This window comes from Chionomys nivalis, chromosome 22 (assembly GCF_950005125.1).
Source record: "Chionomys nivalis chromosome 22, mChiNiv1.1, whole genome shotgun sequence".
Lineage (NCBI taxonomy): Eukaryota > Metazoa > Chordata > Mammalia > Rodentia > Cricetidae > Chionomys > Chionomys nivalis.
In genome coordinates this window covers 1,731,093-1,756,975 of record NC_080107.1, presented here as the reverse complement: position 1 = coordinate 1,756,975, position 25,883 = coordinate 1,731,093, and the positions used below count along the sequence as shown (strand labels likewise).

Here is a 25,883-nt window from a genome sequence, read left to right as displayed (position 1 = left end):
TACTAATCAGACACTCCAATCTTCAAACCAAAGACCAAAACTAGTGTAAGAGATCAAACCTAGTGCCTTCGTGCATGCTGGATACGTGGTCTGCGCTGGATACGTGGTCTGCGCTGGATACGTGGTCTGCGCTGGATACGTGGTCTATGCTGGATACGTGGTCTGCGCTGGATACGTGGTCTACACTGAACTACATCCTATCCCTAAGTGTTTTTATTTTGAAATCCACTTACCCAGTGCTGCTATTTGCTGGGTACCAGTGTCCATGCTGCCTGCCTTACTCGTTTTGTCCTAACAGAAGCAGTGGAAGGAGAGAAGGGCTCACTCTGGTCCCCAGTTCCTGGTGACAGGACCTTGCAGCCCAGCCTGTTTGTGTTCCTGCAGACCAGGGAGCAGAGAGGGCATTAACATACGGTAGAAAACTTTATGGTGCTGTTAAAAGCATGGGGTGTCATGGCCTTGAGCAAACGCATGCCAGTTCTCCGCATAACCTCACAGATGTCTCGATGTTTGTTAGAGCCTTCCTCTCTTGTCCCTCTCGATGTTTGTTAGAGCCTTCCTCTCTTGTCCCTCTCTGTCATATGCCACCCTGCTGACCCTCATGACACCATGTAGCTTGCCTTCTTTCCCTTGCAGCAGCCCCGGATTACTTGTTGTGGTATCTGAATGGAGACTCCTGCATAGCAATTGACTCGTTCTGCTGAGTGAGGGAGCTCTTGGGACACACAGTGCATCAGGAGTTCCATTCATGACGTCAGGTTTCAGGCTACGCTGTTCACAGCCAGGGGCCAGATAGCTGGAAATGACCAGTGCTGAAAGAAAGGTATTAAACTAACTGTAAGCTGTATTCATTGATGCGTTTTTCCTACATATAGCATGCGGTTTATCCAGTTATCTGTTTAAGAATACCTGGGGTCTGGGTGATAAAACATGGCAGATGAGCTCTGTGATTATGAAGTCCACTGTTTAGAAATGAAGAGAGAGGTTGTATAGTTTCTCTTTTACCACTTCAGGCCCTTGATAAAGCAGTTTCTACATTAGAAAAAAAAATGTCCATTAAATCCTGTAAATCTTTCAGGCTGGGAGAGCTAAGACACGAAGCAGGTGGCTTCCTGGAGAAGCATATGGGTGTTTGTGGCTGTTCTCCCTCAGGCTGGGGCCCAGGATTCTCAGGGCACGTGTATAGCATGTTGTCTTTTCGGGCTTTCAGAGATTGAGGGGAGGTACTACCACATCACCCCAGTGACAGGAAGAACTATTGTTCATAGCACTGACCCAGTTATAAATCTATGCAATGGAAAGACAACATCCCAACTCCCTTAGACCTCTATTTCTCCGGTCTCATCTGTCATCCCACCCGGAGACCCAGGACCCATCATGGAGTCGAGCTTCTCCCCTGCTTTTAAATACATAGTCACAGGGATTTTTGTGTCTGTTCCTGCTATTTTATTTGCTCAGCCATTTTCCCTGGCCAAATCCTGTTCCATCTGTTTGGACTCAGGGAATAATACATTAGATCTCCCTATGTCTCTTCCTTCTAATTCAAACACCCTTGTGCCATGCATCTTCCTGGCTTTCTTTTCTTGAAGAATATAATCTCTCACATAAAAATGAAATTTCACCATATTGATCCTATGTGAGAGGTCCCCATCTACCCGGCCCTCATGGTTGTTTATAATGAATTCTTTCAAATATGAGGGAAAACTTTAACAGTTATGGATACTCATACACTATCAAGGTAGCGCACACGTTAAAATGTCACACATTTTTACTTATCTCTCTTGTCGTATAACCTTTCACATACACAGACAGACAGGCACACATACATACATACTTGGACTCCTGTGGCTCTGAAAAACACATCTGAATTTTATTCTTTAAAATCTTTAGCTTATCTTTCTTAATACCTACTTAACCTTCGGCCGATAAATAAGTTTTTAGATGAACAATTATTAAAAACTTTGTTAACGAACTATGTAAAAATCAGTGAAGAAAAAACACAGCAAATGAATGAGTGAGCCTTACAGATCGTGGGTGTGGAGTGTTGGTAAGGTCCTCTTGGGTCCTTGCATTGGTAAGGAGAGCACATTTATACCTGGGTGCCCACCCACTATAGTCGAGCAGTGTTATTTAGCTGGGTTTCTCTCTTTGTCTTCTCCTAGGGTCACCGTTTCACTAATCTCTGGCACTTTTCTCTACCTATGTATTACTCTCATGGTGGAGGTGCACATCTTTTTATTTTTTTTATTTTTATTTTTCGAGACAGGGTTTCTCTGTAGCTTTTGGTTCCTGTCCTGGAACTAGCTCTTGTAGACCAGGCTGGCCTCGAACTCACAGAGATCCGCCTGCCTCTGCCTCCCGAGTGCGGGGATTAAAGGCGCGCACCACCACCGCCCGGCTGGAGGTGCACGTCTTAATAGAGTTTTTTTCTTGCCCACCCTTCTGTTTATGCTGTCCCCGTCCTTCAATGTTTGCGATGGAGATGGTGAGCCCATTCTTGGTCTTTACCTGAAAGAGTCAGGTATTCTAAGAGCAGAAAAGAGGAGGGTCAGATACAGAAATGGGTATCTGGTATCAGTTGATGTCCAGTCAAATAACTTCCATCCTTGTGGTGTGCTTGCACAAAACACCTTCTTGGATTCTGCAGGAGGGTGAGTTCTCATGTTTTCATCGGTATTTGTATAGCTGCTGGTCAAAAAGCCTTAACTTGCTGTGTTATTTCCCACACTGTCGTGATACCAGGCCTATTTACAATACATTGATTCTCCTCTTTTCAGCACTATCCTTGTTCCTTCTCATCTCTGCCTCCAGCAGAAGTCCACCTAATTCTGCCTGCATCGTATTTGCGACTCAAGGTTATCTCTCAGCAAATCAGACCCTTTACTGGACGGGTCTGAAATATCTTGTTTAAATTAGTCTCCATTCCCAGTATTTCATTGTTCTTCCTCTAGATCCATTTAGATGACAAATATATTAATTCGCCCATTTTGTATCCCACAATGTCGAACATTGGGTGGCTGAGAAATATGCTGAGTGGTATGTATTGGTAATTGTCTGTCTTCTTGTTAGGGTGAGACTCTGGACTGTGATTCCATGGTCTTCTGCTGCGTGAACAGCACACTAATGGCTGCAGAATGCCTTTTAATTAACAGGATTTGTTCCAGATTTATGAGTTTGGAGCCAGTGCTGATGGCATTGTGATGAACTGAGAGATGACGAGTTCCCCAAACCCACGAGACATGGTGAGATTAGGAACTGCCGATCCTTTCGGCATTGCTGTCTCACAGGACCATTCTCAACTGAAAAATTTCCCCCCACTCTATATTTTTGTTTCTTTTCACTTTTATAAAAAATTCTTATTAGCACTTAGTTTGTCACCTTTTGGTCCAAGCTATGACCTCATGCCTCCTCACTCCCGCTTCCCTTCTTTTTCTCGCCTTTCGGTATTTTTTGCTCTGCAGGATTAATTTAGATGTCCTTAGGACTCTTTCCTCTGAACAGGGGTCTTTGCATTTCCTCCCTCTTCTCAAAACACTGCGCAGGGGCCTCTGACACCTAAGACACATTTCCAAATATACACTGTAAATCAGTGTGCCCGTTTGTCCTCAGTAACCACCAAAGGCAAGGCTTGAATTTGTGTGTGTGTCACAAAAGCATGACAGAGTTACGCTAGTTTTTGAACACCTTATGAAACCGAGCGGCTAATTACGTGACATTTTTGGCTGTAAGATCAGATGGGGTGGAATGGGTAGATTTCAGCTTTTAAGATGTTGAGCATAGGAAGAGTGAGATGAGAGGTCTCTGAGCTCAGGGTGTGAGGAGGCTGCGCTGCAATAAGGTCAGAGCCAACCATGAACTGTGCACTACACTCATGCAGGCTTCTGTGTTTGATGGCTGGGAAATCATTTGGGGCTATACAATTAGGTACTCAAACATGCATTTTGGTGCTAAGCACAGGGAATTCAAATTCTGTTTTCTTTCTTTCTTTCTTTCTTTCTTTCTTTCTTTTCTTTTCTTTTCTTTTCTTTTCTTTCTTTTTGTTTTTCAAGACAAGATTTTTCTATGTAACAACTCTGGCTGTCCTGGAGCTCACTCTGTAGACCATACTGGCCTCAAACTCACAGAGATCCACCTGCCTCTGCCTCCCCAGTGCTGGGATTACAGGTGTGCACCATCACTGCCCAGCTGGGAATTCAAATCTGTTCCCCTTTCTAGAGCATTTCTAGGTGAACTACAGATGAAGCTCTTGGAGTTGAAGGCACGGGTAATGACAGTGTGCAGAACTGTGGTCCAGGTGGTATGGATTACAGCTAGGACTCAGTAGACACTCGTCTGGTAATTACTGCTGCTCTTTAATTTTATTATTATTTCTTTTTAAGGAGAGCTCATGCTGTAGCCTAGACTGACCTTGAATGCGGATTGTGGGAAAGAGCTCTCATGCTTGCCACTAGACATACTAAGGATGGTTTTTAGGAAATTATATATCATAGCAATATGACCATTTTGTCATACTGATTTTTGTTCTGTGATATTTTGTTAGAAAAGGCTGAATAAACTGAGAACAAAATGTATCCATCTTATGTGACACTAGACTTGTTTTATGTTGTTTTATTTTTCTCTTTTAAAAGTGTATTTATGCATCTGCTAAGAAGTGTTAAGGCATTTTATGTGATAAAATTATTTCTGCTTTTCTTTCTAAAACATCCTAGAAACAGTATTGTCTTTGAAACATCACCCAAAGCGAACAAGGGAAATGCATGGAAGAGCACAAGCTTAGTGAGGTGTTTGTCTGTGAGCTGCAGGTTTGCAATATCCCATTGAGTGAGGTGTTCACCTGTGAGTTGCGGTTTGCCTTATCACATTGAGTGGTGTTCGCCTGTGAGCTGCAGTTTTGCATTATTCCATTGATCCCTTTTGTTTTGCTGAGGGGACAAATTGGCTCGCAAGAAAGACTGACTCAGACAATGGTAGCTTCTGTCTTTCTTTTCTTCCTGTACAGGAAATCTTAGCTTGAGCTAACAATATTCTCAGCATACAAATAAGCCAATTAAAGCTGCCGAGGCCCTTTGGAAAACTTACTGGAAAAGAAGGCGTTTTAAACAAGAAAAGCACAGCGCTCAACAGCCCTCCTTTGTCTTTCTGGATTTGGCACTGTTGGGTAGTTTCATTTGTCCACTACAATGTGAGTCTTCCAACACTGTCTTAAGAAAACAGTTCTGCTGGAAAGCTGATGAAATCTTTTTCCCCCTTGAATGCTTAACCTCAGAGGAGTAGTAAATTGTGTTTCTCTCCAGTAACTCGACCACTGAGAAGGGCATTAGCATCCTAATGGAGGCAGCCAATTGATTCCTGTATTGATCAGATGGAAAAGACTGTGTTCTGTTAAATTTAAGGCTGAATGGATCCTAAAATTGTTATACCAGGTGCGTCAAAATAATTTAAAAATATAATTTTTTAAACAAAATTCACAAGCAAAGCAACATGCCAGGGCACTTTCCTTGAAATGGAAAAGAAAAGTATCAAAATTGTTCAAAATTTACTTACGATTTCATTCCATGTCTGTAAGTAGGAAGCAAAAGCCATGGGTTATTAAGGTCAAATAGGATTCATCAGGAGTTTATTAAACATTGCTGTTTATGATATAGGTTTTCCAAATTAAAGGAATAAATCCTGCGTGAACTTAGAAAGTCGATGGTACAAAACCAAATAGGGGTATCAGCATTTAGCAATCATTTTTAGTCCATTTCAGTTCCCAGTGAAAATAAATGGCTATGCATACATCCACCATGGGAATGACGTCTCCAGCCTCGACTCTAATTTAGAATTGACTTTGACTATAAATGATTTCTGACTTGCAGTCTGTGTATAATGGACACCTCTGTGCTTACCATGGTAATCCATCAATCTGTGCTCTATTTGTGTTACATTCCTCTGTCTCTTAAGTAATGGACTTTAAAGATGGAGTCAAGCTCTATTGTTATTTAATTCCCCATCCCCAGAATGAATCACCATTATGGTATGCATCATTTGATGTTTGAAAATTGAAATAGATGTAAATGTTAGGCATATCCTTCTGAGGTTTGATATATTTTTTTATTTTACTAAAAGTAACACCATATTTGGTGGGCTTCCCTTGTTGATACATTTATATCTCATTAATTAATTTGAATAACTGTATAATATTTGTATAAATAAACCATTTTGATGGACAGTAGGAGTTTCTTCTGGTTCACTGTCTTGCTGGGTGCCTTTTAGATGTGAGCAGGACTATCTCAGGAGTTCATACAAAGAAATGGAATCACCGACTTACGTAGTCTGTAGAGTGTTTGTGTGTCTAAGACTATCTACAGAATTCACAAAACTGTCCCCCTGTATAATAGGAATAGCAAAGTAGCCCCACCCCCTGCATTTCCTGCGTATTGTGACTGCTTGCTTTCCTTCATTTTGTCCTTCTTAGTGAGTTGTCCTTCTGCACTCCCTGGGTGTTTGTTTGTTCCTCCTGGGGACTTTTCCCTTTTACATTTGGCATTGCTTATCTTTGGAACAGTAATCTTTTGTAGTATCTGTGTTTTACATATTATTTTTTTTTCCAGGTCAAATCAGGCCTTTTTGTTTTGTTTTGTTTTTAGAGACAGGGCTTCTCTGTGTAGCTTTGAAGCCTGTCCTAGAACTTGCTCTGTAGACCAGGCTGGTCTCGAACTCACAGAGATTTGCCTGTCTCTGACTTCTGAGTGCTGGAATTGAAGGTGTGCACCACCCCTGACTGGCTCTGATCAGGCTTTGAACACTGGTTTTTAGAATTTTTTTTTTTTTTTTTTTTTTTTTTTTTTTTTTGGTTTTTCGAGACAGGGTTTCTCTGTGGTTTTGGAGCCTGTCCTGGATCTAGCTCTTGTAGACCAGGCTGGTCTCGAACTCACAGAGATCCGCCTGCCTCTGCCTCCCGAGTGCTGGGATTAAAGGCGTGCGCCACCACCGCCCGGCGGTTTTTAGAATTTTTTGTGACATTCTTTTACGTTTTACTTGAGTCACATTTAGTGATCACTACATCCTTGCGTAGTGATCCTTAAATTAATTATAATGTCGTGTAATAATGTCCTCCAAACAAACTCAACCCTGCATTTAATTTTTCAAAATTTTCTACATATATAAATTCATAGTAAGTACATCTTAACCAACAGAACTTACTTTGTGTAAGGAATGGGGTAGAAATACAATGAAATGATTTAAGCTCTTAAGCATCTTTAAAGCCTTTATATTTTGTATTTCTGATTTTCCATGAGCCTCAAGAAATACAGGAAAGTTAAGAAGTATCCATCCTTCTAATTCTTTAGAATTTAATTATTCCTACCTGGTATGCCATCGTTTTATTTAAATACACATTTATTCTCATAATATTTATGAATTATTGCTATAGAAAAGACTCCACATGAACATGATCTGTAAAGCAGACAGTTTCATGTCATATACCACATTAGTGCCAGGGACGCGATACTCGGCTCAAGAGAAGATCAGTAAACTCATTTGTTAATGCAAGGATGCTGTGTGCAGTATCTGCTAGAACCTGAAATAAGATGTCTGTTCAACGAAGAGACGCCATGTAATACCAGAAAAACAAGCAAGACTCCCAGATTTGCTTATTTACTGATGTGGAGTTAGATGTTGACCCCACACAGTCTTTCCTGCCAGTTAGGAAACAGACTTTACAGTATTGTGGTGTGCCTCCCTCTTGAGAAGGAGGATTCTGGGACTGGATGTGTGATATGATCAGCAGAAGCCATTCCCTTGCTTTGGCTCGGCGCGCAGAGGCCTGTTGTCAGGGTGCTCTTTTCCTGAACTTACTGATGCTCAGGTCCCTCAGCAGTGAGCTGCTCACCAAGTTTCAGACCAGTGCTGTGTGGTTCTAAACCCATAGAAGTGGCATACGGATTAATGTTTAAAGCTTCTCCTTGTGCCTACCTATTACCATGGTTACAGAACATTCTGTCATAGTTCTGTGAAGATTTCTTTTATGTAGCACGATTTGTTTCCAAAATTGACTGTCCATAAATTTGACTAGTGCATTTTTTCTGTAGAGAAACTATTATTCAGATTTGGGCGTAATAAAAGGCAGTATGTCTGGTTCTGGGTGGATTTGCCTCTTATACAGCTTTTGGCATGGCTTGAGTGGGGGGAATTATGTTTAAGTTCATATAATAGTCTATAATCTCACTATTAGCTACTGTCATATCATTTGATACTTCAATTGTTTCTCTTTGAATAAAAATAAGGTTTCAATTAATTAATTAGTTTTTTTTTTTTTTGAGAGAGGATCTCTTTATATAGCTCTGACTGTCGCGGAACTATAACTATGTAGACCAGGCTGGCCCCAAACTCACAGAGATCTACCTACATATGCCTCCTGAGTGCTGGGATTAAAGGTGTGCACCACGACCACACAGCTTAAAATAAGATTTTTTTAAAAACTGGGAAATATTACCTGCACTACTCGGAAGTGGTAAGATACTGAACAATACTGACAGTTTTTTGTTATGTGTATATATAACAGGAGCTGACTAGAGCGCTTCCCAGTGTTGGTGTTTCTTGCTTAGTCAGTTTATTGACTAAATAAATCTTAACTTTAAATTAGACCTTTTCTGTCCATCTCATCCCAGATTAATTCAAAGAATGATTAAGCAAGCAACTCTCTTTATTTTCTTAACAGAAGTAAGGAAAGCAAATCAAATGTTTGGATCATTCACAAATATGGATCATGTATCAGTGTGTGCTGTAATATTTAGTAAGTACCACCTTAACTGTTACATGAATTGTCTTTATACAAAGCTTTTGTTGGGTTGTTCAGTTTTGTGGAAACAGCATATCCTGAGTCTCCCACAACAGGGCCCGAGTTCTCAGTTCCCCTTCCCTGCTCAGTGCTCCTGGCTGAAGCCTGGCCCTCTGCTTTCCTTCTGTCAGGAATTCTCACCGATCTTGCCTGGCTCTGTGTCCCGGCCATGCATCTCCATACGGTTCCCCTCACGGCAGCTCCCTGCACTCAGGTGGAATCGTCTTATTGATCTGTCTGCAGCCTTGCCCAGACTTTCTGTTCATAGGATGCGGATCAATTTTATTTTGTTCTGCTTGGCTGGTGGTCAGTGACAGCCTATCACCCCAACTGACGCTTATTGCTTAATAAATAATTGTTAAATAAATATTCCCTTCAAAGCACAGAAATCTCAGCACGTTTCAAAAAACCAAATACTGCACTGACTCTTTGCCAGCTTGCTTTTGCTTTGGATCCTTGCTACAACTTCTGCTCCAGTTTTGATTTTTCTTTCTTTGATCCCAGTATTTCAGTGGCTGTCTTCAGTTTGTCACTATGCAGCTTTGTTTACGAAATTGCTCCCAGAGAGGTCTTGTTAATACCCAAAATGACTTTCTGTGAGCGACTGGACCTTCCTCGCGTGGGCAGCATTCCGTTGCCCCCTTGTGCCCTGGCTCGCTTTTCTTAGCTGCAGTGACTGTCATTCCATCGGTCCCGTTACACTGCCTCTCTTCCCTCTGAAGGAAAACCTTGGTGGCCCCTCCCTTATGTTTGCCTTTCTTCCAGATGTTCTTTGCCTCAAATGTTAGAATTTATGCAACTCTTTAGTTTCAGTATCAACCAGTTCTTAAATGAAAACACCCCATGTCCTAGACTAGACTTCATATCCCTGTTCTGTATACCAGTGCTTCTTTATCCACTCCATTTTATATGATTCTCCCTCTAGAGCTTGAACTGCCCCGAGTATAAAGTTGAGGAAAATTAGGTACAATATCAGCATGCCTAAAATTTAACATAGTTGCTGACATATAGTCCACTGAATAAACAGAAACCGGTGTGACGTGTTGCTCGTACTGGACTAGACACCTTCATAACGCTTGGTTAGCACCCTGTAACATTTCCTGGGTGAGATTAACTGGCATCCAACACCGAAGTGCTAGTTGCGGACTTTCTTTTTATGCAAAATATATATTGCATTTGCATTGTGGCATGTCTGTTTCATCCTTTACAGTCTTTTGATTTACTTTTCACTGAAAAGAATAAACTAATGAATGGTTATATCGCTTACAATTTCCAGGAATGGTACTATGTATAAATTCTACTGGGACTCGTTCCGTTTGAACCTACCCACTCTTCAGCGTGGTGGTCTCACCCGATTAGATGGAATGCTCACAGGTTTCAAACCATTTCTAGAAGGCATGCTGAATGACAGGTGCTCCTGGAAGTTCCCAAGTAAACTCCATCTTCTCTTCGCTGATTTAAATGCACTTGCACGGGGCCTTCTTTAAGAGGGAAATGGGTCTTGCTAAGTTTCCTGATAAGGGATCTCTCAACGTTCCCAAGAGGTCTTGTGAAAAACAAAACCAAACAGCAATAGGGAGGGAAGAATAAGTTACCAGGAAACATATTTATTTAAAAGTTTTATTGAACATTCTCTCTTATGCTAGCTCCCTGGGGGATATGCACAATTACATTGATACATTTGCTATAGTGAAAAAAAAATAGGGATATTCTCCTGCTGAAAATATAAATTGGTTTCTCACTCTGGAAAGCATGTTAGCAATTCACATCAAGCAGTTTTTGAAGCATCCATACCTTTGGCCTATTATTTCTCCTCCCCAGGAATTAATCAAAGTCTCAGACAAGGTACTTAGATTTTAATTAAAGCATTGTTTGCAAATGTGAGGAACTGGATGTGATTAACCATACTGCAATAGAGTATTTCAATAACATGTGGAGTTTTCTTTAATAATATAATGCTGATTGTGAAGAATATTGAATGCCATGGGCTTAGGCTTTTGATACAATATTAGAAACACAGCACAATCAAACTGGTTATCAGTTGATTTTCTATTTCTCCTACCTTCGACACTTGCTATAGTGAGTCAGATCCTGATCTTCTGAGATTGTTGAGATGATTAGTTGAAATAATTCAGTGGGTTTCTTTCCAATCTATTCCTTGCTTACACATACACACACACACACACACACACACACACACACACACACACACCAATACATACTACAGTGTCAGCTCTATGGATCTATATTATGTTTTTTAAAGTACTGAGTATAAACCAAGTTACTTCTGGGAAATAAAGCAAGAAAAACATTATTTTTCCTTAGATTTTTCTGAATTCCAAATTTTCTATATAGACTATATTTTTAGAAAAGCAATGAAAGGAATTGAGTAAAAAGTATAGATTATCAGGTATTTTTAATATGGGAAAGACACAAAAGCAAATGACCAGAAAATGTTAGGAATCAGGGGTTAATTCTCCCCTGCCCCTAACAACAACCTAGCAATAGCTATCAGAAGGCCCAGCTGCTGCCCGGGGCAGCTCTTGCCTTTCTCAGCATCCTGTATCTGTGGCTCTGGGATGCTCGCTTTTCCAAGAGTACACAGTAGAGGTACCAGGAACAACTGATAGGATAGTAAAGAGAAAATCAAAGTCACATAATTTGATTTTTATTGTTACATTAAAGGAGCCGTTAAATAGGAACTGTGTGAGAATGGTTTCGAGTTAGGTCTCATGCTCTCCATAAACCTGATTCTCATTCTGGCTCAGCTGTTCTCAGCCTTGCTTGTACTTTAAATATCCCGGACCTTTTGAAAATAGGATTCACTGGTCTTAGCAGCAGTCTGGGCCTGGAAGTCATCATGGTCCCAGGTAGCAGAGCAGGTCTCTTAGATTGGCACAGCCCCTGTGGGGGCACATCCCTGGGACACCAACATGGTCACAGGTGGCAGCCCAGACTCTGCGAATCTGTTGGACCCTCGGCGGTAACAGGAGTCATGGACATCAACACAGACGTGTCAAGGCCCTGAACAAAAACACTCTTGGCAGCAGTCCCCTGACATCACCCTGACCCCGGGAGGCAGGCGGGCCACCCATGTCAACCCGCTCCTCTCTGTCCTCGCCTGCCCAGATCTGCCTCTCTTCTGAGCACGTGAGCTCTTCTGCCTGTCTCTCCCTGCCATTTCCCCACCGTGTCCTCACTCACCATAATGGCGCCTGACCACCTGATGCCACAAGCTCTTCCCTTTGCCTAGGCCTCTCTTTTAAGAAACTTTAAGTGAAAAATCTTTGAGGGATTTTGGTGGGGACATTTTCAGTCTTGGATGCAGTCCTCGGGAGGATATCAACTCTCTCTCTCTCTCTGTCTCATATATATATATATATATATATATATATATATATATGTATATATATATATGAATATATTATATATACATATATTATATGGATAGATAGATTAGATAGATGGACAGACAGATAGATGGACAGACAGAGAGATAGATCAATTGACAGTTTACCCATTGACCTGGGAAATACATCCTCTCATCTGGTCTTTGTTCATCAGTCAGAGCAAACTGGGACTACTTAAGAACATCAAATCATTGAATTTCAAGGAGAGTTAGGACACTCTGTGTCTAACTCCAATAATTTACACTTAATCAGTCCCCAAGGGGACATTGGGCTTTAGCTAATGAATCTAACCTGATTTCCACTATTCATTCATGAGAGAACACTGAGGAGCTGTGGTTTCCTGGAAGGTATTTTTGTCTTTCTCATATCTGTTCCCACCAGCATATTTGAAAGGCCTGACAGACAAATCAGTGCTTTTCGAAGGTGCCTGGTTGATGACTCACTTTTTTTTGTTTTGTAACACAAGTGTTTACAACTGGTTTATTTATATTAAAAAGCTACCTACTAAAAATAAACACAGTTTACCATTAGTAAATGATTAAACCTGATTCTGCTATATCACTACCTTGAAATATTATTGAATTGTAAAAACGAAAGAACTGTTGATACTTAAAACTTGGATCTCAAGGGCTCATGTTAAATAAAAAAGAAATGCTCATTTTTATTTATTTTTTTATTTTTTATTTTTTTAAATGCTCATTTTTAAAAGTGGTTGTATTAGTGACCTTTCTCATCGCTGAGGCAAATACTCCGCAGAAGTAATGTGAGGCAGGCAGGGTTTCTTCAGCCTCACAGTTTGAGACTAGACTCCGTCATGGGAGCAAAGAGCGTCATGGCAGGAATGGCTCTGGACAGGAGTACATGACAGTAGTCTTTCTCAGCCTCTTTGGGAAGGTTCCCGAGAACCAGACTGAAGCTGGTCTGGGCTATAATCCTCAAAGGTTGCCCAGACTGAGTCAACTTCACCAGGTAAACCCCATCCCCCAAGAGGTTTCTATCTTTCTCAAAGAGCCGCCTAGGCTGGGGACCAAGCATCCAAACACACGGGCTCATGGGAGACAGTTCACATCGTACTGCAGCTACATCCCAAGTGATTGCATTGACACAGTGTTTTCCCCAGTCCTAGAGACTGGACCTCAAACCTGGTGCGTGATGGATGCTCTACCTACCGCTCAGCTGCATCTGTAACAGTGTTTTATGGACTCGTTTAAATTTTCATTCATATATGCGACATATCTTGACCACATCTGTCCACCTTTACTTCCTTCCCCTGGGACCCACATCTCATTTCCCTCCTGACTTCATGTGGATTATTCTTTTTCACGTGGCAGTTTATTAAGCAAGTGTGAAATAGATTTTAAAGCGACCCTGTCTTCAAAAAAATTCTTAGATAATTTTCATGAATTGTCTTTTTCCCTAATAGGGAGAAAATGTCAAATATAAGAAATTAAAGTGTTCAAGAAGTGTAAGGGAGTGTCAGCGAGCTAGACATGCGTAGGGATTAAGACAGAGATTGTGCCCTGGGAAGAGAAACAGCTGGACATGCCATCAGACAAAGACATTCTTTATGACATCAGCGCGTGCTTGTCCAGGGAAGCACTACTGAAGAATATCTGCCCTTATTTTATTTTTGTTTGTTTGTTTGGTGTACTTGTTTCTATTTTTCATGTAGGTTCTTCATATCTTCTTTATTGTGTTCTTTTCCTCAGTTTTTATAACTTTTATTAACTCCGGGAAAGCTTCACTTTCTTTGTCATGGTGTCTCTTCACTGCAATGAAAACCTTAATTAAGACAGGCAGTATAAGAAACTGAGACAAAAAAAATTCAGGGTCCCGGCGCCCGCGACCGTGGGAGGCGGGCATGGCGCGGCCCCGTCCGGGGCCCCGCGTCGTCGGGGCCCTGCGGCGGACGCACAAAGGCCGCGCCGTCCTTTCCGCTCGTTCAGCCCGCGGCCCGGGCGGTGCAGCCGGACGGCCGCAGAGTTTGGAAGTTCCTTGCCTTCACATTGCTGGAATCAACGTCTTGCTCACCTGAGCCGCTCACCCAATGGAGACAAATAGAACTAGGGCCCTTGTGCTGACTAACGTCTGAGTCACAGGGCAGCCAGGAGACTTTGTTTGTGAAAGACCCGTTTTCATCACTGTGCTTTTCCCAAACTCCGGAATACACACTCCTCTCTGAACTGTAGTTAAAAGCCCAGGGCTCCTGGAGGTTTGCGTGACTTCTCACAAGTGGCCTTATTCTAACTCAGAGATCCCCAGCATTCGGCTGACCCCGAAGTGGCAGGCAACATGCCTACTCAATCGCTCCTCGTGTACATGGACGGGCCAGAAGTCATTAGCAGCTCTCTAGGCACCCAGATGGAGGTGGATGATGCTGTGTCCATCAAAGGGCCAGCTGTAGTCCCCTTCCGAGCCGCACAGGAGAGGAGCATGACCCCAGCTGAAGGGCACATGCCCCTGGACTGCATGTTCTGCAGCCAGGCCTTTTCCCATGCAGAAGACCTCAATCAACACGTGCTCCTGCAGCACCGGCCCACCCTCTGCGAGCCAGCCGTCCTGCGTGTGGAGGCTGAGTATCTAAGTCCTCTTGATAAGGGTCAGGTGCCGACAGAACCCCCGAAGGAGAAGAACTGCAAAGACAATGAAGAACTGAGCTGTGATGTTTGTGGGCAGACATTCCCAGGGGCCTTCGATGTTGAGAGCCATATGAAGAAACATAAAGACTCCTTCACATATGGGTGCAGCATGTGCGGGAGACGGTTTAAGGAGCCGTGGTTTCTGAAGAACCACATGCGGACACACAATGGCAAATCTGGCACCAGGAGCAAGTTACAGCAGGGCCTGGAGAGTCCTGTCACCATCAATGAAGTGGTTCAGGCACATGTGGCTGGGAACATCTCCACTCCCTACAAGATCTGCATGGTTTGTGGCTTCCTCTTCCCGAATAAGCAGAGCCTCATTGAGCACAGTAAGGTTCATGCCAAAGAAACCACCTCCAGTGCCAGTAACACAGCCCCTGATGCCCAACAAGAGGGACCCACATCCCCCAGAGAAGAGCTGCTGCAGTTTTTGAACTTGAGACCCAGATCCCACTCAGAGACTACAGTGAAGCCCATCACCTGTATACCTCAGCTTGACCCGTTCACCACCTATCAGGCATGGCAACTGGCCACCAAAGGAAAAGTGGCCATTGCCCAGGAAGAGGTGAAAGAGTCAGGCCAAGAAGGAAGCACGGACAATGACGATTCATGTTCAGAAAAAGAGGAACTTGGAGAAATTTGGATTGGGGGTAAGTCGGAAGGTTCTGCAAAGTCCAAAACAAATAGAAGCAGTTGTCCAGGTCTCTCACAAGACAGAGAGAAACCTAGACATGCCAACAGTGAAGTGCCTTCTGGGGATGGTGACCCCAAGTTGCCCAGCAGCAAGGAGAAGCCCACACACTGCTCTGAGTGCAGTAAAGCCTTCAGGACCTACCACCAGCTTGTCCTGCACTCCAGAGTGCACAAGAAGGATAGGAGGGCTGATGCCCCATCGCCCACCATGTCTGTGGATGGAAGACAGCCTGGGACTTGCTCCCCAGACCTCGCTAGCACGCTGGAAGACAGTGGGGCCGTGGACCGAGAAGGGGGCTCTGAAGATGGGTCTGAGGATGGGCTCCCTGAAGGGCTCCATTTGGATAAAAATGATGATGGAGGAAAAGCAAAGCCCCCCCCGTCCTCGAGAGAGTGTAGTTACTGTGGCAAGTTTTTCCGTTCAAACTATTACCTCAATATTCATCTCAGAACGCATACAGGTGAGAAGCCGTACAAATGTGAGTTCTGTGAGTATGCCGCAGCCCAGAAGACCTCTCTGCGGTACCACCTGGAGAGACATCACAAGGACAAGCAGCTGGTGGATGCTGCGGCCGAGGCTAAAAGTGAGGGCCGGAGCCAGGAGACGCAGGAAGCATTACGAACCGCTGACAGTGCGCACACCAAAAATTTGAAACGATTTCTTGATGGTGCCAAAGATGTTAAGGGCAGCCCGCCTGCCAAGCAGCTTAAGGAGACGCCTTCTGTCTTCCAGAGTGTTCTCTCACCAGCACACAAGGATACTCAGGATTTCCATAAAAATGCAGCTGACGACGGCGAGAAAGTGCGAAAGAGTCCTGCCCCTGCTTATCTGGACGTGCCGAAAAGGAGAGCAGCTGGCGAACCTCAGGCCAGTGGCCCTGCCTGTAAACTCGAAGCGGGTGGGCCCCTGGCCTGGGAAGCTAGCCGTAGGGAGAAGATGGAGTGGGAGGCCGAAGGCAGGTACAAGCCCGGTGCTGACTGCCAGGACAGGCCTTTGAATCTGTCCCTTGGGGCACTCCATTCCTCTCCTGCTATCTCTCTGAGCAAGTGTCTCATTCCCAGCACCGCCTGCCCCTTTTGTACCTTTAAGACCTTTTATCCGGAAGTTCTGTTGATGCACCAGAGACTGGAGCACAGGTACTACCCTGACACCCACAAGAACTGCAGTAGCAAGTCAGTGCTGAGGAGCCGGCGGACAGGCTGTCCTCCTGCCCTGCTGGGCAAAGATGTGCCTCCCTTATCTGGCCTGCACAAGCCCAAGGTCAAGCCTGCCTTCTCATCACAGGCCAAGTCCCTGCACCCAGAAAAGGTCCGGCAGGGCACTTCGGGACCAAGCAAAGCTCCCCAGACATCAGGGCCAGACAACAGCACTTTAGCCCCAAGTAACCTGAAGTCACACAGGCCACAGCCTACTGGGGGCCTCGGGGCCACCAGGCAGCAGCAGTCAGAGCTGTTTCCCAAAGGTGGCATCTCTGCTGCTATGGATAAGGTGAAAAGACCCGAGCCGAAGCTCAAGGCCCTGCCAGCTGCCCCATCTCAGTCCCCACTCGGCAGTAGTAATGGCAACGGTTCCATGGAGTATCCCATGAAGGTTGATAGCCCATGGGCTCCTCAAGGGAGAGACTACTACTGCCATCGGAATGCAGGCAGTGCCACAGCAGAGTTCAGTGAGCCACTTTCCAAAAGACTCAAATCAAGTGTGGTGGCCCTGGATACAGAACATCCTGGGCCCAACGGGAGAAGGGGCTTTGAGCTGCGCAAGTACCCTGTGGTCAGGAACATCACCTCGCTGTTACCAGAACCTGTGTGTCCATCGTCTGTCCTGTCCCCCAAAGCCTGTTTCCTGAGCCCCGGGGAGGTGGAGTCGCCCAGTGTGTTGACCATGCAGAAGCCCTACAGCGCCTCTGGACCTCTGTATACCTGTGGGCCTGTGGGACACACAGGCACCAGCCCAGCCCTCGAAGGAAAGAGGCCTGTGTCGTATCAGCACCTGTCCAATAGCATGCTTCAGAAGAGAGGCTATGAGAACTGTATTGGAAATACACATTACCGACCAAATGACAAAAAAACTTGATTTCCGATTTTTTGGAAAAAAGGTCTCGCTGGATGCAGTACATACTTTCCACGGAATCACAAGTTGGTCCATCTTGTGAGAGCTACTGAACAAGCCGTGACTGTGCTGGACAGAGACTCTGGAGCAGAGAAGGAACACTACATTCTCTAAAGTTCTGTTAACTTTTGTACCAAATAGCAATAAAAACTAGTGGGAGCAGTTGGGCTGTACACAAATGGGGACTGCAAATCTATTTTGTCCCTAAATATTTTTTTACAGAATTGACCAAATAAGTTTTTGCATACTTGAGCGCTGCTGAAATGAAATCATTTGGGGGTGGGGTGGGGTGGGGTGGGGACCGTTGGAAAGCTCGCACCTCAGGTAACTGTAAATACCTATGTTGTAAACTTGCTTTAAGTACTGTGTGTTTCCTTGTGGAGCTCAATGATTTGAGCAGTTTCTGCTTCTTTCTGCTTTTTCATTTAAACATGTTTTAAAGCAAATCTGCTTGCCCTGTATGATGCTGAGTCCTCCACAATCTATTGTTTGTCTTAACAAACTTGCTGATGGAAGTATTGACAGTCTGGAGATGCGCTGTGCGTCTGAGGTCAGCAGGACTGAACCTTGCACCTTTAGTCAGCTGCTGTCAGCTATTCAGCGAGGAAGATACCGTTGTCTTTGTGTGTGTACAGGTTCTGGAACCCCAGCATCCTGCCTGGGGGTGGCCTGTGGTGCTTCTGAGCGAATGTGCCTACAGAGAAACTACCACTCTGTAGAGTGGCCGACATTGAGTGGACGAGCCAAGCTCCGTGGGGAGCTACCTCGGTTCTTCATTTCTGCTGTAAGATTCAGTTTCTTAGAGACTTGTCTTGAGTTAAGTCTAAATAAATATGCCAAATTTCCTTGTGTGAATTGCATGCTGGGAAGCAATTTTAAAGGGAGTGAGAGGTTTGGGGAAATTTTTTAGTTTGTGTCTGGAGTCTTGGTGTGTCTGGTGTGAAGTGGGAACTCCGAATACCTGGAGTCTGGGTGGAGCTGCTGGCTGAGCCTCCTGGGAGGCAGGGTGAGAAAAGCTGCCTTAGTAACCCTTGTCTCCATGTTTTTTTGTTTTACAGTCAGGGTGATTTCCTCAGTGCACAGGCAGCTTGGGATTGAGGGGCGACAGCCACCAGCTGGCTCACTCGGCATTTTAAACTTGAGTTCCTTTGATGCCTTGAGTTTAGTCAACAATTCTTGGGTTTAGCAAACCCAAAATATTTTATTAAGAAACTGTTTGAAAAGTAAATTTGCACTGCTTGTTTTTCTTGCCCCACCCCTCTTGTTAGGACAAAAGGGCGAAGAGCGCCAAGAACCCAACGTCTCCCCGCTTTGACAGTGAAACATGGGGGTCCTGTGCTGGGATACCCTGGTTGAGATGTGTCTGCTCTGGCAGAGAGTGCTTTTTGTATCAGGAACATGTACACTAGGCCCTGTTCCCGTCCACAAGCTGAGCCATATGTACATAATCTAGACTGCTTTCTTAGGTCCTGCACTTTGAGGGTGAACACATTTGCAAGATGATTGACAGAATCTTTGCCTAAATCCAGCGAGTGTGCAGGAAACTCGCAGAGATGGTGAATGTGAATCTTGGGAGGGGGAGCAAAATTAAGCCTGCATTAAAAAAAAAAAAATCACCAAATCTATTGGAAAGCACGTCACTGTGTTTAAGGCTGAAATTCTGGGGGCTTTCAGATTTTTCTAGTTACATTTTCTGAATGCATAAAAATTGCAGGTTTTTGTTTGTGTTTGAACAGCCCTTTGTACTTCACAGTCTGTTCTTGCCATCAGTATTAACTCTTGATACTACTGGCTTCCTGTGTCTTTCCTGTGAGACAACAGTACATGTGATAGAGGTACAATTCGTTGGATTTTTGTTAATGTATTTATTTCATTCCGGTTTGATTTAATTGTTGATACTTAAGTTGTCAGACCGTAGACATGCTTTATTTATGATATATTTCAGCTTAAAGTTATGTATGTTGTTATATGTGGATGTAAATATAGATTTGGTGTTTCACAAAAAAAAAAAAAAAAAAAAAAAATTCAGGATGATAAAAGCCCATGGAATGATCTTGGAGAGTGTGTTTAGGAGCCTGGGTAAAGCTAATTTATTTCCACCGAGGAAAAAGACTCTGTGGGCAGAAGGAGCTGAGTCAAATCCCAATAGCTCAGGGCTCTCATTTCCTCCCCGATTGAGTTGCTTGTTCTTGAATTATAAAGACTCTGTGTGTGATCTATTTTGTTAGCTTTGGTGAACCGCACTTCAGGCTTTTAGTCCTACTGGGAACAGTTAGGATTTTATTTGTTCTATAACATTTTTTTTAACCTTTGAAGACTGTGTCCTTGTGGTATCACTTTAATTTCTTAGATTTGACATTTTCTCTATAATAAATACTAGTTTACAGTTATTGCAGATGCGTTTGTTTCTCTTTCTTTTCCTTTCTTTTTTTTTCTTCCTCCCCCCCCCCCCCCACCCGTTTTCCCTTTCATTTCCTCTCCACAGTCAATAATACATTTGCATCTAATTCTGGGGCCAAAGCAATGAAAAGGTGGCTGTTTTATTTTACTGAAGTTTTTTTTAAACTTTTTTCTGTTCAGTGTAATTTCATGGCTTTAAAAGAAGGTGGTTAGTGTGTCTGTTTGAAATGCTATAGAGATTAAGCTGTGTAAGTCCTCTCCTCTCTGCCTAACAGAATACATAATTACATTTCCTTTCTCTTTCTAGGCTCCTTTGCTGTCCTGAGTCCCTTTCTAAGCTTTCAACTCTTGCTTCAATTAAACAGGGAAATTCACATCCCGGAATAAAGACTTGCAAAACCACCCTGTTGGTGCTTGTTTGAAATGGTGATAATAAAAGGCTTAATCTTTTCTGTGGCCCCTTGTTCTACATTTAGGAAGCCCTGCCCTTATGCGTTCTGTAGTGAACTTTCCAGGTTAAATGTCTTCATGCAACACTGTCTTAGTTTCTAAAACAAAGGGAGCCTTAATAGTTATTGCTGTTGTAGCAATGTATTTTCCACTGGCAACTGTGGGATGAGGCTTAAAACTTTGTGCTTTGTACCGAAGTGAGATTCAGTGATTTCAGGAGAGCTACCTGCTTCTCTGGTCTTCTCCATTCTCCCCCCTGTTCTTCTGTTCTGTCTTTTCCTTGCTCAGTTCTTTTCACAACCAGTGTCTGCCCACATGGCAACCATTATTAAGTCCCCTAAGAGCATGAGGCTGCGTGGGAAACGGTTGGCTGTTAGGATGCCTAGCCTTGTAGAGCAAGAAGACAGATATGTAGAAAAGGCAAGCAAGATACCACATACTCTGGGACCTGTCAGAATAGAATCTAGATGTCACAGAGAAAAGACATATATCTGGAAAGGGGTATTTGACTTAAGCCAAAGAGTGAATTGATATTTGCATAGCAGAGGTTTTATAAAAGTTGCTTGTTGTAATTAGGGTCACTATTGCTGTAATAAAACACCATGACCAAAGCAACTTGTGAAGGAAAGTGTTTATTTGGCTTATGCTTCCACATCACCATTTATCACTGAAGGAAGTTAGGACAGGAACTCAAACAGGGCAGGAGCCTGGAGCAGGATCTGATGTAGAGGCCATGGAGGGTGCTGCTAACTCTCTCACTCTCTATGACTTGCTCAGAACCCAGGACCATCAGCTCAGGGTAGCCCCACTCACAGTGGACTTGGCCCTCTCCTGTCAACCATTAATTAAGAAAATATTCTACAGGTGTTTCTCAGTCAAAGCTCCCTCCTCTCCAATGACTCAACTTATGTCAAGTTGACATAAAACTATCCAGGATGGTATGTGTTTGAGATGGATAAAAGAAATGAATGATTATATTATAACCAACAAGTGAACTGGTCTTGGATAGTGACTAGAGATCCATTTATGTATCAACACAGAGGAGGATACTTAAACTTTTTCTGTAAAATTCTAGATAGTTGACATGTTAGTCTTTGCAGGCCATTTGGTCACTGACACAACTCTCAGCTTTGCCAGTGTAGGAAAAGTATCCTTAGATTCATAGATGAATAAATTTGACTGTGTTACAAGAAAATAAATTTTAAAAATCAGACAGTGGGTCAGAGTTGGTGTGCAGGCTGTGATTTTCCAGAACATGATGGAAAAACAGGATTAGAGGGAAAAAAATTGCATGGAAAAATGGTGGCAGAAGCCAGAGGATTTTGGATGCTAGCCTTGAGCTGAGAATCGATATCCTCTTTAATGAAACCAAGCCTGGTATATCTCTCCCCAAAGTTAGAAATACACAGACATTCAGATTAGAACCAGATGTTTTCTATTTGTAGCTTAAGATAGCTGTGTGCCCAGATATAAATTAAGAACTATCTGTGACTGAACATTAAATGCATTAACATGGTATATGGAGAGCAACGTGGCCTCCGAATGCCACTGAGGTCTGAGTTGGGTCAGAAGCAGGAATGTGCTATCTGTAGAGTTTTTACTGTGACTGCACCTTAGGAAGGGACCAAAAGGTCAGGTCGTAGAGAAAACCAGACAATGCTCGACCAGGCCCTCTAGGGTCTCTGAACTCAAAATATCAAAATACTCCTTGTTTAAAATACCAGTGTGAACTGATTCCAAAGTAGATATTAAGTCCATGTCCTGGCTATTTATAGGAATTGTTAGTATTTTATTTCTGAAGCAACTTCTGCTTCATTTCACTGAATACTGTGTTAGGAACTCTAGGAGGTGCTTTGGTCTGTGTCAGTGCGGCTTGTACTTCCACCATCCTCAGAAATTCTGCAGTTTTATCCTCCTCACATGTAGGTTCCCTTCTAGCAAACCTTCCTCAAGGCTCCCTTGACACTATCCCAGGGTCCCCAAAATTACCCCAGAGTCCCCAACACTACCCCCAGGATCCCCAACACTACCCCAGGGTCTCCAACACTACCCCAGGGTTCCCAGCACTACCCCAGGATCCCCAACACCACCCCAGGGTCCCCAACACTATTCCAGGATCCACAACACTACCCTAGAATCTCCAACACTACTCCAGGGTTCCCAACACTACCCCAGGATCCCCAACACTACCCCAGGATCCCCAACACTACCCTAGAATCCCCAACACTACCCCAGGGTTCCCAACACTACTTCAGGGTCCCCAACACTACCCCCAGGGTCCCCAACACTATCCCAGGGTCCCCAACACTACCCCAGGGTTCCCAACACTACCCCAGTGCTGCCGTGACCTAAAATCCGCAGTCTCTGAGTATTCACTGAATGACTTCACAGTGGCAAACGTTTGTCCTTATTCATATAAACATTTTTAAAACTGTATTTCTGTGCTCTTCGTTGCTTCTTATTTTTCATGGAGGATTATATATTCTTCTAAAGCCTTTTGGATTTGTTTTCTTAAAGTGTGTTCTGCTCAGTTTCTAAAGGCTTCTATTTTGGTATTATATTTCTAGGTAGGCATTGCAGTATGTTTCAGGAAATTACTGTAGTTGCCTCTAGCATACAGGGGAAATGTAGGCTGGTTTTTACACCAAAGAAATCTGGACCTGTAGTGCTGTTGTCTGTGCGTGGTTGTAACCTACATATTGGATACAACACAGTGAGATGTTGCCAGCTTCTCTCGGAAAGAAGTAGGTTTATAATTTTTTCACCCATCCCACATGAAGATGTTAGTATCACCCAAATATATGGATAGAAGTATTTTTTGAGGTTTCTTCTATTTTATATTATTTTATTTTTTGTTGTTTTTGTGCTTTTATTGAGCTATGTATTTTTTCCATTCCTCTCCCTTCCTCCCACCTCCCGTTCTACCTTCTTCCATGGTCCCCAAGCTCACAATTTACTCAGGAGATCTTGTCTTTTTCTACTTCTCATGTAGCTTAGATCCAAGTATGTCTCTCTTAGGGTCTTCTTCATTGTCTAGGTTCTTTAGGATTGTTAATTGTAGGCTGGCTTTTCTTTGCTTTATGTCTAAAAGCCACTTATGAGTGAGTATATATTTTGTCTTTCTGGGTCTGGGTTACTTCACCCAATGTGTTTTTTTACAGTTCCATCCATTTGCCCACACATTTCAAGATGTCATTATATTTTTTCCACTGTGTAGTACTCCATGTGTAAATGTACCACATCTTCTTTATCCATTCTTCAGTCAAGGGGCATTTAGGTTGTTTCTAGGTTCTGACTATGACAAATAATGCTGCTATGAATATAGTTGAGCACATGTCCTTGTGGAATGATTGAGCATCCTTTGGATATATACCCAAAAGTGGTATTGCTGGGTCTTGAGGAAGGTTGTTTTTTTAATTTTCTGAGAAATCGCCATACTGATATCCAAAAGGGCTGTACCAGTTTGCACTCCCACCAGCAATGCAAAAGTGTTTACCCTACAACCTCTCCAGCATAAGTTGTCATCAGTGTTTTTTTTTTTTTTTTTTTTTTTTTATCTTGGCTATTCTTACAGGAGCAAGATGGAGTTGTTTTGATTTGTATTTCTCTGATGGATGAAGATGTTTGTTGGCAGTAGTTTCTGTCCCACCCATTCCTGCAGCCATTCAGCCCCGAAGAAACAGAGGTCTACATTAATTATAAACTGGTTGGCCTCTTAGCTCAGGCTTCTTATAACTCTTATAATTTATGTTAGTGGGATCGCTGTGAGTTTCTCTCCATTTAGCTTGATGTTGGCTGTTGGCTTGTGTTATATTGCTTTTATTATGTTTAGGTATGTTCCTTGTATCCCTGTTCTTTCCAAGACTTTTATTGTGAAGGGATGATGTATTTTGCTGAAGGCTTTTTCAGCATCTAATAAGATGATCATGTGGTTTCCTTTTTTCTTTCAGTTTGTTTATATGGTGAATTATACTGATAGATTTTCATATTTTGAACCATAACTGCATCTCTGGGATGAAGCCTACCTTGTAATGATGCATGATTTTTCTGATGTGTTCTTGTATTTGGTTTATCAGTATTTTATTGGATATTTTTGCATCAATGTTCACGAGTGAGACTGGTCTGTAATTTTCTTTCTTAGTAATGTCTTTGTATGGTTTGTGTATCAGTGTAATTGTAGCCTTGTGAAAAGAGTTTGGCAGTCTTCCTTCTGTTTCTGTTGTGTTGAACAATTTGAGGAGTATTAGTATTTGTTTTTCTTTGAAAATCTTGTAGAATTCTGAGCTGAAAACATCTGGTCCTGAGTTTTTTGTTTTGTTTTGATTTGGAGGCTTTTGATGACTGTTTCTATTTCTTTAGCAATTATAAGTTTATTTAGTTTGCTTATCTGATCTTGATTTAATTTTAGTAAGTGACATTTATCCAGAAAGTTTTCCGTTTCCTTTAAGTTTTCTAATTTTGTGGAGTACAGGTTTTCGAAGTGTGACCTAATGATTCTCTGGATTTCCTCCATATATGCTGTTATGTCTCCCCTTTTGTTTATGATTGGGTTAATTTGATTATTCTCTCTCTGCCTTTTGGTTAGCTTGGATAAACGTTTGTCTATTTTGTTGATAACCAACTCTTTGTCTTATTGATTTTTTGTATTTTTGTTTGTTTCTATTTTGTTGATTTCAACTCTCAATTTAAGTATTTCCTGCCATCTAGTCCTTTTGGGTAAGCTTGCTTCTTCTTCTTCTTTTTTTCCCTCGAGTTTTCATGTATTCTATTAACTCTTTAGTGTGGAATTTTTCCTATCTTCTTTATGTATGCATTTAGTGCTATGAACCTTCCTCTTAATACAGCTTTCATTGTGTTCCATATATTTGGGTATGTTTATAGTCATTTTGATTGACTTTTAGGAAGTCTTCAGTTTCTTCTTTTATTTCTTCCTTGACCCATTGGTGATTCAGGTGATCATTGTTTAATGTAAATATGCTTGTGGGTTTTCTGAAATTAGTGTTGCTGTTGAATTCTAATTTTAAACCACGGTGATATGATAAGATACATGGTTTTATTCCAATTTTTTTGTATCTGTTGAGGTTTGTGTTGTTACCTAGTGTGTGATCAGTTTTTGAAAAGGTTCCATGAGGTGCTGAGAAGAAGGTATATTCTTTTATGTTTGGATGGAATGTTCTATAGATGTCTGTTAAGTCCATTTGAGTCATAACATCTGTTAGTTCCCTTATTCCTCTGTTAAGTTCCTGTCTGGCACACCTGTCCAGTGTTGAGCATGGGGTGTGGAGGTCTCCCACTATTAGTGTATGGGTTTAACATGTGATTCAAACATTAATAGTGTTTCTTTTACGCATGAGGTT

At 42.7% G+C, this 25,883-nt stretch overlaps 2 protein-coding genes across 2 annotated transcripts in view; both read left to right on the top strand.

Moving 5' to 3' along the window:
* The window catches only part of Fam171b (family with sequence similarity 171 member B), a 56,229-nt gene that overhangs the window by 7,293 nt on the left and 23,053 nt on the right, over positions 1-25,883 (top strand). The gene's annotated exons all lie outside the window — the stretch shown is intronic.
* Positions 14,214-17,946, top strand: LOC130864499 (zinc finger protein 217-like). The gene has a single exon (XM_057754964.1). The coding sequence runs from the start codon at positions 14,524-14,526 to the stop codon at positions 17,638-17,640; it is 3,117 nt and encodes a 1,038-aa protein (XP_057610947.1). The 5' UTR covers positions 14,214-14,523; the 3' UTR covers positions 17,641-17,946.

Excerpts from the sequence above, each read along its gene's own strand:
- LOC130864499 (XM_057754964.1), top strand. The coding sequence starts at position 14,524 with ATGCCTACTCAATCGCTCCTCGTGTACATGGACGGGCCAGAAGTCATT.